The sequence below is a fragment of the Macadamia integrifolia genome, chromosome 5 (genome assembly GCF_013358625.1).
Source record: "Macadamia integrifolia cultivar HAES 741 chromosome 5, SCU_Mint_v3, whole genome shotgun sequence".
Taxonomy (NCBI): domain Eukaryota; kingdom Viridiplantae; phylum Streptophyta; class Magnoliopsida; order Proteales; family Proteaceae; genus Macadamia; species Macadamia integrifolia.
In genome coordinates, this window is record NC_056561.1 from 37002783 (window position 1) to 37018469 (window position 15687).

Sequence of the window (15687 nt, forward strand, 5' to 3'; positions counted from 1 at the left end):
AGATTTTTCCAGAGGGCTCATATCAAATTTCTCCATTGCATCAATTCCTTTCCTCTATTGCTCTCTCTTTTTTTTTTTTTTTTTTGTTGGAGGGGGGGGGTTGGGGGGAGGGTGATGGGGTAACCCTTTGACACAGATGGATTAGTGACAGAAAAAGGTATTATATTCGAGTGCAATACAATATGATCCAATTAGTACACGAACTTTGACATATTACTTCTTCTCTGTTACTTTGTTGCAACTGTTGTTTTACTCTCCCAGAAAAAATAAATAAATAAATAAAATCTTGTTATAACATTTTTTTTAATCACTCACAGCTCCTATGCTAACTTCTATTCCATCCATGACATGAACATTAAATCACTAAAAATAGAAATTTACTAAAATGGTGAATAGTTTGTGCAATGGAAGATACAACAAGAGCCCAACAGGCAAAGAAATGGCTCTAACAAGAAAAAAAATCATTATTTTTTTATTTTTATTTTTTTGGGGGGGGTAAAGATCAGCTAGTATATATAATAATAATAATAATAATAATAAAGAAGATAAATAGTACAAGAGAGAACAATTTAAAAATAAAATAAAAAGCTCAACCAACCCTAAATCAAGGTCTACTCTGAGCATTCCAGGAAAGATCTACTTAGAATAAAATTCCTCCATTTTTGTCGAAAATTCCAAGCAATTCTATGGTCTGAATGCAAGTCAGCTGGTAAGAAACGGAAGTGGTCTTTCAAGTGCCCATGAGATCATCATGCTTCATGCAAACTGGACCTCTTTACTTATGCAACTAAGAGCACATATATCTGTTTCCAGTCCTCCCTGGAGCAGGTATCCCCTTGATAGTAAAAACTTCAAGCTCCATTTTAATGATTTTGATTAGTAGAATAGTTACCAGAGTTTATATCTGCTGAGCTTGGGCAATTATTTGCTTATCTAGCCATCGAAAAGAAATCTCTCCATTGTAGTTTCCTCGACCATTCATTTCTGGTTCAATATTCTCTTCTTGCTTAATTTCATTGACACTTGATGGACTACCAAGTTCTGTGCTTGCAAACTCTTGGCCTCCAGAGACAGAAGTGTTTAAAGTGTGGGAAATGGAGATATCTGGGTAAGGAACAGTTGAATTGCTTTTGCTGGTAGCTATACTTCGCTTGGCATTGCCTTGCCACTTCTTTAGTCCCCCAAGGACTCGCTTAGTGAATATAGCCTTATTCATGGATGAGCCCATCTAATGGAATTGAAATTACTATGCTGATTAGTTCATGCGGGGAAAGAAAGTTTTGAGTCTAAACTTAAAGTCACTTATTTTGATGATCTCTACATACCTGTGTGACCAAGGCATACAAAGGTAATGTGACATAACCAGAGAGAAGTTGAACGATGATGCCCATGGCGATCCTTATAACAATGTCTACAGTTGTTCTATGAAAGCAAGACCTAAACCCAAACTTGCACTGCAATTTAAGTATAACTTGGGGTTCAATAACACTACAACATGAAAAAAAAAAAAAAAAGGGTCATTCTAGGCGTCACTATGCCTAGTGAAGTATAACGCTTCAGTATTTGTCACATGACAATACATGGGTTAGTCCACGTGATAGAACACCTCACGTACATGTCAGTGGCCAACTTTTAGTCCAAAGTAAGCAAGGAAAGTTGCTCAAACTCTGATAGAAAGTTCTAATAAAATTACCGAGAAGCCATCAGATAGAGATGAATATAAAATATAAATTGACATCTTTTGAAAATTTAGCAACAACTTCTACTCATTTTAGGCTGAAGTTGTACTAATGTCTAGTGAGATACTAGGATTAACCTCTATCTCATGGATTAAACCTTATGCTACCATGTGATAACTAGTGAAGCATTATACTTCACCAGGCATCGTCATGATGGGAAAGAAAACCCTAATTAAGTTAACAAAATTCAATTACTAACCCATGTCCAAGTGAAGAATGCCAATTGAAAGGAGTTCTGCACAGCCCATGATTCATTAAGTTTAATGCAGAAAAAGGAGTGAAAACTGAAAATTCGTTTCATTAGAAAGGAAGTTCAATGATGCTTTTACCTGAAATATGATAAAATGAATGAAGTGGAGAAGTAATCGAGGTTGGCCAAACCAGAAGAAGTTATCACTGGGTTTCACTAGGAAAGTTCCCTTAACAACAGGAGCAGCTTCACCACTTGCTAAACACAGCCTAGTTATGATAACTTGCAGTTTTGTCCCTACTAACAGAAGCATCTGCGATACAAAAACATACAACCAGCACTCTTTTTAGGCTTTTCGCAATATCCAAGACTGTGACAATAAGGATTTGTAGATCTAATAGTTGGACTTACCACCAAAGGAATGAAGGGGAGCCAAAAGTAATTGTAGAATCCTGCAGATTTGTTCAATAGAAATAGCCAAGTTAAGTTTGATTGGGTTAATATATTCTGAAGAAGATGATGCTTATAGCAACAAGATGGGCATTATTACCATGTGCATGGAAGAATATGAAAAATACAGAGAAAATACAACCCTTGAGGCTGCAAAACAATTAAAGGTTATTAATTAACATTTAATATGAGAAATATATTGATCCTAGTATCATAAGAAGGTGCATCTTATTCACCTTATACCGACCACCAGGTGAAAGTCATCATCCAAAGCTCTATGAAGGAACTTTTGGAAATCAAAATTGTTTCCTTCTGAAAGGTGAGCCTAAGAAAAAGAAGAAGAAACTTGTTAAAACAAATCACGAAGGAGGAAATATTACTTCCCTCCCCTAAACTATGGCGAAATATCAAGTTTCTCCCACAATTTTTGAAAAATATCACTCTCCTCCCCCTAAATTCAAAGATTCTATTTATCGTCCCTCACCGTTTGAAATGGCTGTTAAGTCAGATAATTTTTTCCCCTAATGCCGAAACTAACCCTTACATGTTGAAAACCCATTATGCCCTTTATGAAGTAAACCAAAGCCCTTTTTCCTCTCAATCGATTAAAACATCTGTTCAGCAAACCTCTCTCTCTACATCTCCTTCTTCACTTCAAGGATCTTCAATGTTGAAACCCTAGGCACAATTTTCTATCAGAGAACACTCGATTGGAGCCCTAGAGAAGCTGTGCAGCTCGTTTCAGCTCACCCTATGCAATCGAAGCTTTTTTGGCTGGTGGCACTTTTGCTCTTCTATGGACCACAAAACAAGTTGTTTTTGAATTCTGATTGCCTGGGAGAACTTGTGGCCAGCACATTTTTACTGTTTTGCTTCAAGGTTGTGTAAGATGTGTTGGCGAGGCACCTTTTAAGTGAATGATGTAGTGAGCTCAATGTGCATGGCATTGAAGGTTGGCCTGTTAGTGTTTAAAGGCCTTGATAGCTGATGGTTGTATATTTGTTAAGATGAGTGAACTGCTTTGTCTGGTGTCATCAAGGCTGTGAGAGAGGAGACTCTAAGAGTTCTTCAGGTGGAGCTACAATGGTATAGATGATGAGCCTCTCCTGAATCTGGCTATTCCAAAGGGTTGACGTTTGGAGAAAATAGAGCATCTAACAATGAAATCAGGTACCTTTTTCTCTGGAAAAATGAGGGTTTTAGAGAGTAGAATACCACCAGTAGATCCAAACCCGTAGGTGTAAGTGAAAAAAATTTGAGTAGGTACAACTCCCTGGTGGTAGCCAAAGAAATGGAATATTCACTTCCCCTTAGGTTTACAAATACCCTCCTAGGTTATAGTATTTTCCAAAATGTTCTTTTAGATTCCATTTCTTTGGCTGCCACAAGGGTTGCAACTACTTGGCTGCAACCCAGGCAGCAGCTAAATTTCATCATAAGTAAGGAGGGTAGATCTGTGAGCAATTTCTCGAATTGGGTTCGCACCCACTACATCTCGATTGGACATTAGAGCTGTGAAGCAACTATGTTTCAGATTTTTGCACACCACAATCTCTAGGGAAGACAAAAATTTAGGGATAAAAGTTTGGATGCTTGCGGGGTTCTGGTTGTGAAAGAATAGTTCTTGTAGATATAGCGATGGATATAGGGGAACCAGAGCAGATCACTACCTGTGTCTATGACGAAGGGGATAGTTTGAGATGGAGTAGCAAAGCTGAGGGAAATGGAGTATCCTCCATAGATGTGAGGGAAAAGAGGGGTTTTTAGAAAAAATAAAGATTCGAGTTTTTTTTAGGAGTCAGGCTTTGATTAAAGAAGCAGAAGTCAAGTGGGTGGGCTAGTGAGTGTTGGTGTACGATGTCTTGTATTCCGTCACAGTTTAATCCAGAGAGTACTAGTGCAGCGTCTCGACAGGCAGGACAACGATCCCACTAGCTGGTTAGCAGGCCGTGGGGGTTGCAAGGGGGGCAGGAGGCCCTCTGCATGGTAGGGGTGTAGGGGGACACAGTCCCCCACTCAAATTTTTTATTTGAAGGTAGTTGTGTACTTTCTGAATTAGGGTTTTTTGCTATATATTTGTAGCAATGGTTTCTTTCTCTATAATGCAAGCAATACTGAGAGATGTGAGAGACGAGCATTGTAACCCTATTCTCCATTGATAGTGAAGCAGGATCTCATCTCATCGGGGATGTAGGCAATCTTGTCGAACCTCGTAAATCTGTGTGTATTGTTTGTTCTTGTATTTCCATTATCTTCTACATCATTTTAGGGTTGCGTTTTTACAGTGAGCTCTTCCATATATCAGTAGAGGAATTCTTGTTGAATTGTATGAGAGAGAGTGTTAGAGCGGTGGATTTGTCAAGCGCTAATGAAGAAATGGAGAGAAGAGAAATCAAAGAGAAGAAAAAGAGGAAGAGGAGACTAGACAGACAAGAAGCCATTGTTTTCTGTGGAGAGAAGAAGCCTCATCGGTATTCATCTTGTAGGTGTTCGAGGGCATTAAGGACGAAAGATGGAGTGGAATTGGGTTCAGTAGAAAATGTGAAAAGCAAAGAAATGCCCATGTTATGTTTTAAAATTATATAACTGCAGAGAGAAATGGAGAGCTTCAACGCTTCTCTAGGGCTCCTTTTTTTTTTTTTTGTCGAAACTTCTCTAGGGCTCCAATCGAGTGTTCTTTGATTGAAAATCGTGCCTAGGGTTTCAAAATTGAAGATCCTTGAAGTGAAGAAGGAAATGAGAGAAAGAGGTTTGCTGAACAAGGGGTTTAATCGATTGAGAGGGAAAAAGGGTTTGGTTTACTTTATAAAGGGCATTATGGGTTTTCAACATGTAGATTTCGATTTGAAAAAAAAAAATTAATTGTCTTAACAGCTATTTCAAACGGTGAGGGACGGTAGATAGAATCTTTGAGTTTAGGGAGAGGGTAGTGATAATTTTGAAAAAGTGTAGGGGGAACTTGATATTCCACCATATTTCAGGATAGAGTGATATTTTCTCAATCACAAAGGGCCCTTCTAGGTGTCAATATGCCTAGTGAACTAGTGAAGTATGACATTTTACTACTTGCCACTAGACAGTAAACAAGTTACTTCATGTGAAAGAAGACTCCACATAAATCTCAATGACCAAACTTTATTCCAAAATAAGCAAGAAAAGTTGTTCATACTCTAATTCAAAGTTTTAGTAAAATTTCCAAAATGTCATCAAAGAGAGATGGATATAAATACTAAATGGTATCATCAAATAGAGATAAATATAAAATATAAAACTGACATCTTTTGTAATTTTCAACTTCATCTCTACTCATTTTAGGTTGAATTGTACTACTGAGATTTTCTCGCATGATCCTCTATTACCTATATTAACCATTGTTATTATACTAATGATTTCATGCCTGATGTTTTGGAGATTGTTTACTAGGGGTAGTTTTGTACTTTCTAGGATTATGGTTTCTCTATGTAATGCACAAGACTCATTGGGTGAACTACGTAGAATCTGCAATTGTGTGTGATTCTCTTCTTTTTTTCTTTTTTTCTTTGCAAATCATTGCTCTACTAAGTTATTAATTCCTAACAACCTATGTATTGCCATGTGACAAATAATGAAGTGTTATAATTCACTAGGATAGTGACAAAGGAAGAAAACCCAACCACAAAAGTTTGAAACTGTTGTGCCTAGGACAAGCCAAAAAGTGAATTACCATAATGAATCCATGACGAAGGGTGAAATAATCAGCTTTGGATACCGAGCCATTAAACTGTCGAAGAAAGCAAGTCTGCAAAAGGTGCGAGTGTAATATAATTTCTTTTTTTAATTGGGAGATGTCAATACCCTATTTTTCCAATTTTTTTTTTCAATACAAATAACCTTTTAGCAAATAAAAAATAAATAAATAAAAATGAAGAGATGGTTCTCTGTTTGGGAGTGTGTTGTATGCCATGCTTCCTTTGTCTATCTCTCTCTTCCCATAAGAAGGGGCAGAAATGTCTTTTCACATAAGGAGGAGAGAGATAGACACATCGAAGTGTTAGTGTAGTCCACTCTCCCCGACTGAGTCCTTTTCCCTTCAAAATATGAGCACAAGGAAGTAATAGTGGAAAAACCAGTTATGTAAAAAAAAAAAAAAAAAAAAAAGTCACTTATGAGGAACTTACAGGCCAGCGAAGTAGAGGGTGTTGGCTCCAACATTTGAGATGTCGTCTCCCAAATGATGTCTGATGGGTGAGCCTGAACCTCCTTGGATCTACATGCCAGAACTACCACTTTCAGAATCTCGGTAAATGTAAGAGAACAATTTCTCTAGTACGAAGAAGTAATTAAGAAATAACTATAATGCAATTCATTTTGTTGTAAGTTCTATAAATTTACTGAAATGTATCAACACCACTAGTATATCACACTGCAATACCATAGGGAAACAAGTGGGCCAAACATTCTTTAATTTGATGTGAAAATAGTACCATGAAAATTGATAATTTCTTTTATCATATCCTATCGAGGCCCATAGGCCACTAGGGTTGGTTTAGTAATTCAAGGAAGGAGGGTCAGAGTAAGGGCGTAAGTTTGGTCCTGATGGCTTGAATTCACCCTAGTCCGTCCTGAGTCTGAACAAGGCTTAAGCTAAGATTTTTTACCCTGAGGATGAGTTAGAGTTGAAAAACACTAACCCTAGGTTAGGGTTAGGCTAAGCCTGGGTTGGCACCAAGTCCAACCCAACCCGACTTTGAGTTTAACTTTGATTTATATAATATTATTTAGGGATCTCACCCTATCCTTTTATTCAGAATAATTGATTGTTATACCCAATTTATATCAAAGTTTCTAACCATCAAATACAAAGTTTCGTAATTGTTTCCAATATTCAATATACCTTTCCAATGCAACCTCAACCCCAACTGTAAAAACAGATTCAATCAAGGTTAGCTGGCCCTAGCAAAAATCAGGGTCAATTAAGGCCAATCCAGCCCAATAAAGGTCAATTAGAGTTGGATTAGGTTTTAAGAAACCCGACCATATTTCACTGCTAAATCAGGAGAAAGGGGAGTGAGAGGGAATGCCGAGATGTTAAATATTTGATGGAAAAGGGAGAGAATCGAACAAATGACCTAGCCCAGGACTTAAGCCAACGCTCTAGTGCAGTGGTAGCCACCACCACCACTCCAGGAAGCGTCATTTCCCACCACATGGAAGTGATTGGTAAGTGATTGTCAAACCCGACCCTATTTCACCCCTAGATCAGGAGATAAGGGAGTAGAGAGAATACCAAGATAAATATCTGATAAAAAAAAAGAAGAGAACCGAACAAATGACCTAGCCCAGGACTTAGGCCAACGCTCTAGTGCAATGGCTGCCACCACCACCTCAAGAAGCGTCGTTTCCCACCACATGGAAGTGGCTGGCAGGTGCTTGTCAAATCTAAGAGCATTTGATAGGTTGATTGAACAAAGAAAAAGAAATAGTAGGAAAAAAGCCTGTAAAATTGTTTTTTTCTGACTTTTAATTGTAAGAAAAAAAGCCTATAAAATTGTTTTTTTCCGCCATTACGAGCATGACTTTTAATTGAAAGAAAAATCTTAAACAGTCATTATAGGGTCAAAGGGTCCCAGCAGAAGAGGCCAGATTGAACTTTCCTGAGCTTACCACTGTAAAACTGGTATTCCAGTCTCCTTGTTTCTGCTTCCCAATGCTTCCATTTTCTCATCTGTAGAAATCACAACAACGTAAAGGCATATGTTAAGAAAAAGGAACTAGTTCCACCCTAAGTCAAGTTCTCTACAGGCCCAAGGCTGATGGTTTTTATGTTTTTTCTTTTGTTAACGAGGGTTTGTTCTCCTGGTTCAGCCGACCTTATAATCACTGAATCGGATCGTTAGTAGAATTAATCGAAAAGTTCAATTAATCTCATTGTGAATAACTCCAAAAGTGCTTCCAAGATGATTTGAATCCAATGCAAATGCTTTTCGAGGCGTCGTGACCCAAATCAAATCACCATTAAATCAATCAAGGCTGAGGTAATACATAAACTTGAAGTGGTAATAAAATGGTAAAATGATAGAATCTTAAGATAATCCACCTCTATAAATTGAATTATGAAGTGAGAGTACTCAAGACTATATCAACTCACACCAAGTCTCTTTCGAGATCAATGTCTGATCAGCACCTTAGAACCTTCTTTTTCTTGCAAATATTTTCAGTTCTTTCCAACTGCTATATATAGTGAAAGCTTTGGTAATTGTTCTTTTGAATCTGACACTTTTGACCAATGAAAGACCAACTCAAATTGTAAATTACAATTAAAAATAATGCTAGTAGAGGTTAGTACCTTTGCCATCCCAAGAGCGAAGGTTAGAACACAAGATAGAACATGAAACAAGGCCAACACAAATATTAAGATTTGGAGCTGCTGGAAACCTTTTTCGGACAAAAAAGAAACCTTTCCCTGTTCATGGAAGAGCAATCAAAAAAAAAAAAAAAAAAAAAACTCACATTAATGAATTGAAGATTGCCCAATATGCAAACAAACATAAAATCCACTGCCATCAATGTTGTCGATGTTGGGTTTCACGTGAAAGAAATATCCTACATTGGATGTGAGTAGTCCAATGTGAAGTCTTTGATAGGACTAGAACAATCTTTCCTTAAAGGCTACCTTTAAGGATGAGTTCTATCGAAGTCCCATCAAGTGGTATCTAGGGCGTGATAATTTTGGTGTGCCTCGGATGATGGAAAAAATCGCTAAAAAAAAAAAATCAAAAATCTTGACGGCTCCCATGTGTGCTTTTGTCTGTGGAGGAGATTGTTGGGGTTTCATGTGAAAACAATTATTCCACATCTAATGTTAGTAGTAAGATATGAATGCTTATAAGGACTTGCGCATCCGTTAGCTTTTAAAGATGAGTTCTATCCAAGTCCCAACAACAGTACCATCTGATACTTAATTTCATACTTGCTTCATGGATCATACCTTCTCTTGACAAATGGTTTCTTCCACCGCAACACCTGGAATTGTAGAACTCTGGCAAGGCAGAAATGTCTCACCGACACTACTGGGGATGCAGATCTTGGAGACATACCTTTGACCGATCGTCAGGGAAAAAGAGGTGAAGCCCAAAAGCATTAGCTCTACATTCCAAATCAAAGAAAAAAGGATGAACACTTGTTAGAATCCAATTATAAGAAGCAAATTAGAAAGCCCAGAACAGAAAAAGGATTGTCAATTACAAGACTCTTTCAATACCTGATTTTATCTTGTAAAGAGCCTGATTGAGAGACCTCCTCCTGTTTCTGTGAAAGTACTGAAACAAGCTATCGGTTGTAAAAACACTTATATGGAAAGAGGGAGGGAAAAAACAGACTTGTGTCCTCAAAAATGGGTAGCTAAATGGTGACTTTGTGAATAGAATTTCACATAGACAAGAAGGCATACCATAGTTAAAAGATAGAGAGCATGTTTAATGAGGATGGAAGTGGTGATCAAGATTGCACAAACAGTAGCCACTGCCCATGTTGGTGTTTCCTCCAGCAATACAGCCACCCCTTCTTCAGCCATCATCATCTTCTTCTCTCTCTCTCTCTAACAAAGAGGAACCAAACTCTCACAAAAAATATGGCTTTACGGAACGGGAAACGTTGAGCTTAAAGAAGTAAGGTTGTTCATTTTTAAAATACCCTTGTGGATTTTGATATTTTAGAAAATAATTTTAGAGATTCTATTTCTTTGGCTGCACGGATAATAGGAAAATTCATACGGTACCTGATCCACATATATATAGAATCCACTCAATGTGAAAGTCTTTTGTAAAAGAAAGAAAAAGTGGATTCCATGTGCCAATCAGACAACTTGGGAGAATGATTTTCATTCACGGACCTGATTGGCACAATACAAGAATGATTCTCGGACATAGATTCCGTAGCCTAATTTCTAGGGAGAAGAAAAAAATCTGTACGGATCGTGACTTTAAAATTTCTTTGATAGCTATAAAGACTTGGCATGACTTGCTTACTTCATGATGTGAGAGAGAGAGAGGTAAAGTGAAAGGGAAAGGGAAGGGACGTTTAGGTTATGCAATATGCACCGTTTGGAACCCATAGTTTTCAAGCCATGCATTCATCATCGTTGATGTTGAAAAAACCATGAGATTTGAAAGAGAAGAGTCCATTTTCACGTCTCAGTTGCCTTATAAGCTCAGTTACCTTATAAGCCAAAGCCACCATGACATTTCTGTCAGCCTCCTACAGTTTATCTTCTTTGGAATTCAAGGTGGATATTCTTCTGATGTGGGTGTGGGTGGGACTTTTGGTTATTGGGGGTTCAGTTTCAACTTGGGTTGAAGGCAAACCGATCCCGGCCCATACCTGTAATTGGATCGAGATAGCCCATGGGTTCAACCAACCCTAGCCAGGAGAACTGCTCCGGTAGAGAGAGGCTCTTAACATGCCCAACCCAGTCCATTGGCTTTCCATCTATATAGGACTTATCTGCTCAAGAAAAATTTATTTAATAGAACCCTAATATGAAGAACTTCAAATCATAAAAATAGTATTTCAGTTAAGAAAAATAAACATCCAAAAATCCTGGAAAAATAAAGAAATTAAGAAAGGTGATGAGGGATACTAAATAACTATGTAAAAAATTATAAAAACATGGGTGCAACCAATACCTTTTTTTTTTTTGGTAGAAGATGCAACCAATACCGTTGAGGTAGTTTGGTGATTTACAAGCAAGATCATGGGAAAATTGATCCTCTTTCCATGCAAGGTGGAGATTTGGTAGTGGATAATGGCGAAGGGATTACAAAAAATTCTCCTTTGGTTAGTAATATAAGAAGGGGGGTAAGCAATTTTACAAATGATAGCTTGGATAGATATCTTTCTAATACAGCTAGCTCAAAATCCTGAAGATGAGGAGCTGCATGATAGGAATCTTTCCGTTCAAAGTCCTCATCTAGATGGCAATGTGAGGTTGCATGATAACCTTCTTATTCCAAGAAAGTGCGCATGAAGTGGGAAAAAATAATGAAATTTCAAACACAACAGCTGGCGATGTGTTGATGAATTTGAATATCCCAATTAAGGATTGGGTAGTTCATGGTAGCATAAAGGCGGACCATGGGAGAAAAAACAGATGCGACCCTAGATTGTGAACCCGGGTTAGGATTTGGGTCGGAAGCTGGGTATGAAACTTTTTTCGGTGAGGAAAATGGTGAGTCAAAAAAGGACGAGGTGCGATCTCATGTGGCTAGTCCGGACAAATTGGACACCCTAGCTGAAATCTATGGTCGTTTAGAATGACAACATCAGGGAGAAGTGCGAAAGTATTTTATGCAATTAAGAGCTAGGGAGGCGAGTATTGTCTCTCGTGGTGGTCGAGGTAGGGGCCCTAATATTAGGGGAGGGCATTTGAACGTTGCAGAGATGAGGAACTTGGTGGAGTGTTTCGCCGAGTACTTTCCGAGGAAGAGATACCACATTGAATTTTCCTGAGATTGCTAATATCAATGAGGCAGCTAGACTAAGGAAAGAGCATGATGGCTTCGAGAAAGTAAAGAAAAAAAAAAAAGGGCAAGAGAGGCAAACGGGGAGCAGGCTAGTTGAAAGTCGGAACGTTTTGCCTCAACACGGAAGTGATTTGAGCGAGTTTTTATTCTAGAATAGAGTTGCATTTGATCCCGAGATTTCGTACCTCAAGGGATTGATTTTCGTATGTTAGGTTTTTTCCCCCTACTGATGATGGCTTTGCCGAAGGTGGGGGAATTGATCTATTTTTTACTGGTGGTTCTGACTTATTTTGCTAGTTTTTGTAATTTTCTATTTTTCTTTCTTCTTTAATACAAATGAAATTTCAGCAAAAAAAAAAAAAAAAAACCTATATAAAAAATCTCATTAGAAACCTACTTTGTCTCCCCAATGATTAGTCCAAGTGCGCGTAAATTGGTCCGAACACCTTGGTTACAAAAATAAAAACAAACCTACTTTAAATTCATGAATTTTGGTATGTTATTGCAGTCCCACCGAGGACAACAATCACATACCCATAGTAGTCAAAGGATTTCTCCAAGAACACTAATTCAATTTAAATTAAATCAAAAGTACTAGAAAGTAGACTTACGAGCAACATCAAGAAGGGAGTCTCTCTCTCTCTCTCTCTCTTTCTCTGGGATAGGTCCCTCTTAATGTGTTAGGATGTCTTCATTTACTACTTACGGTGTTTGCTACCACTATAGTGATGTTCTCCTTTTTTTTTTGGTAGAAATCATAGTGATGTTCTTAATCAAAACTCATTGAGCTTCTAACAGATCTTAAAAGAGTCAGAGTGTTTATGACTCATCGATGACAAAAAATGGAGGTAGACTAGACTCTTTCATGCTACCAGTTCGTGGGTTATGTGGATTATAATTTAATTGGTTGCTTCCACTATGCTCCTTGGAGGTTTTTGGATGAGTTTAGGTTGGCACTAGCTAGATAAGGCATATCCAAGCAGTGGAAGCCATTGACTCAGAAGTGAGACTGGATCAGGTTCTCGTACAAATTGTTGCAGGGTTGATTTGAGGAGTTGGCATTGCAATTGAGTGCATGAGAGTCGTTCAAGGAAAAGAGAAAAAAAAAAAAAAAAAAAGGAAAATGGAGAAAGAAGTCTTAAAATTTTTGCTTTGTTATACCATGATAGAGATCTATCAACTTGATTTCAATTCATCCAAATGAGAAAATAAACTTTCATGTACATGGAAAATCGCATAGAATAAGGAAGCAAATAAAAGAATAAATTTATTAAAAATAAGATTACAATCGAGGAGAGGTAAATATGAGAAGATGGCTTCCATGAAGGCTAAATATGTGAGTGGATGCATGAAGCCAATCATGACCTGTAATAGTTGAGAATTGATATACCTAAACCTGATTAACAAAATGGGAAGAGTGCACGTGTATCGACCTCGACCATGGTTGGCTGTCTCTATCTGAATAACCGATCACGAGTCCCAACCAAGAAAGATCATCTCAGCCGATCACATGTCATCCATACTTTCCCTGCAACAAGAAGTCAGTTGTGACTATAACCATCAAGACTATGGTAATTTTACCAGTTATATATGTACCTTTCATTTAACCATGGTTAGGTTAATCGTTATAGAATCATTAAGGCCAACTAATATGAAAAGGAAAGGATGCCCAGATCTCACGTATTGGTTAACTTGAACATTCTAGCTCTGCTCTATTTTCCATCTTCCTCAACTAATCTACTTTCTAAAGAATGAGAGTATCCTCTACCGAAGCCTCCTCTGGTCACGATCTTCTATCCATTGTGTGTAGATGATCCAGCTGAGCGGGAATCTGTAGTAACAAGAACAACGACTTGGAATGGATGTATGATATTTCTAGAGAAAGAACAAAGATTTGAGGGTTGAAATCTCAAGTGCAACTATATGATGACAATGACTCAATATATAGTTAGGCAAGGGAAATTATATTCTCACACTAATAAATGATATAAAGTACAATTCGATTAGCTTCTTGTTCTAACCAATGACATATGGTGTGCACCGATGGATAACTTATAGGAGAATGAGGGTGTGTTATTGAAATGGGATCGTATCCAAGGTCGACCCTCATCCGTTTCATGGATGTTTATATTTTACATGTATAGGATACAACTTTGTGTTTTGGGGTTAAGCGTGCAAGGTTCTGAGTTTAGCCTCTAAAAATAAGCCTTGCACATTGAGCCTATAGAGGAGCTTAAGTATGGTTCACCTTAATCCAGTTGCTGACTATTACTAAATAGCTCACTTAGTGTATTGAATTAAAAGACTTTCCTTATGCAGCAATGCCATGCCTTGTATTATTGTATTCATGTCTACGTAATCCATTTTTGCTCAAAGTTTGTTTTCTTCACTGGTTAGGATTTTTTTTTTTTTTTTTTTTTTTTTGTCATTACTTTTGGGAACACCGTACCAAAAACAAATTCTTACAATGGTTTTATACTAAACGTGATTACACACAATCATACACATTTAAACCATGTAACAGATTAATTACAGGAAAACCCGAATTAGATATGTTTGTTAACACACAATGTCTTTAGAACAGTGCAACTACACCCGGAGTGTGAACAAGTGCTGATGTGTCAGTGACATATAATTTAAAATACCAAATAAGGGAAAAGAATACTAATGACATTCACCATTATTAGTGACCTTTGTTAAGTTCACGAGTTTGTCATATTATTTCCAGTCATTGAGATTGATTACACAGATACCTTCGTAGCTTAACAATTGTCGTTCTTAATTGTGGACCCGACAATCAATTGGTCCCTTGAAAAGAGTGAAAGCATCACTTAATTGTGAACATTATGTAATTTCTTTTTCTTTCCTTCTAAAAAAAAAAAAGTTTCATTCGAGGTTTCCAATGAAACGACGTGGCCAAGTATCTACAATTAAAAAAAATAACTTGCATATATATATATATATATTTAATTAAAGTCTGCCGAAGAGAATCTCCTTGCAGAAATCAGAGAGGGATGTACAATGAAACGATGTGGTACATCAATACGTTTTAAATTATGTTTGTCTATATATAGTCTCTCTAAGCATCCAATATTCTAAGTGTCTGAATAATAAGTATAGCTTACAAGTTTCTATGTAATCATATTTATAAGTGCATCTTATATAATTAGAGAATTCTTTTATCTTAGAGGTATAAATATATGATCAACCCATTTTGTACAATTGGAACATTTAAAACCTTAATGATAATATCGTTTTGATACAACCCAAACTATAGTCATTCATCTCCGATACAATAAGAGGACATACTTTGGTGCTGTGCAATTCTACATCAACAATTACAATGATATCTCGGTGATATACAACTTTAATTCAAGAACAGATAAATCTTGTATTCACTGTCATTAATTACATTATATTCCTCCAATCTTAAGTTTTTAAAAATTAGGTATAAGACTTTTTATTTTTCTTTTTGGGTAAGTAAAAGTTAGTTATAACTTTTCTATGGCTGAATCGGGAGTGAAGCTACTATATTTGCCCTTCCCAGATTCTATTGTAGTGAGAACTCCATACTCTGGGTTGTTCTTTTTTTACTATCGCTGAATCGTATACACGGATGTCTTATCAATGTTATTGCCTCTCCTATTGGCATTATTGATGTGGTTGGTTCTCTTCGGTGGCCATGAAACACATGAGAATTGTTGTAATTGTTGTAGTTAGAGAATGTTTGACAAATCTAGGAGTGAAAGTTTAACCCTGACAACCCAAACACACCCTGCCTGACAAGGCCTGAGCAAAGTTTTTTAAC

The 15687-nt window shown here is 37.2% G+C and overlaps 1 protein-coding gene across 1 annotated transcript; it reads right to left on the reverse strand.

The window, feature by feature from the left end:
- Positions 1–514: 514 nt before the first annotated feature.
- LOC122080375 (MLO-like protein 6) lies at positions 515–9965 on the reverse strand. Its single transcript, XM_042647332.1, has 14 exons — positions 9809–9965; positions 9620–9677; positions 9347–9504; positions 8705–8821; positions 8023–8083; positions 6537–6625; positions 6083–6157; positions 2616–2704; positions 2480–2529; positions 2341–2381; positions 2069–2242; positions 1939–1974; positions 1326–1454; positions 515–1228 (listed from the first exon to the last, which is right to left on the reverse strand). Exons 1-14 carry the CDS (start codon positions 9935–9937, stop codon positions 899–901), a joined length of 1536 nt encoding a protein of 511 aa, XP_042503266.1. The 5' UTR covers positions 9938–9965; the 3' UTR covers positions 515–898.
- Positions 9966–15687: the final 5722 nt, after the last annotated feature.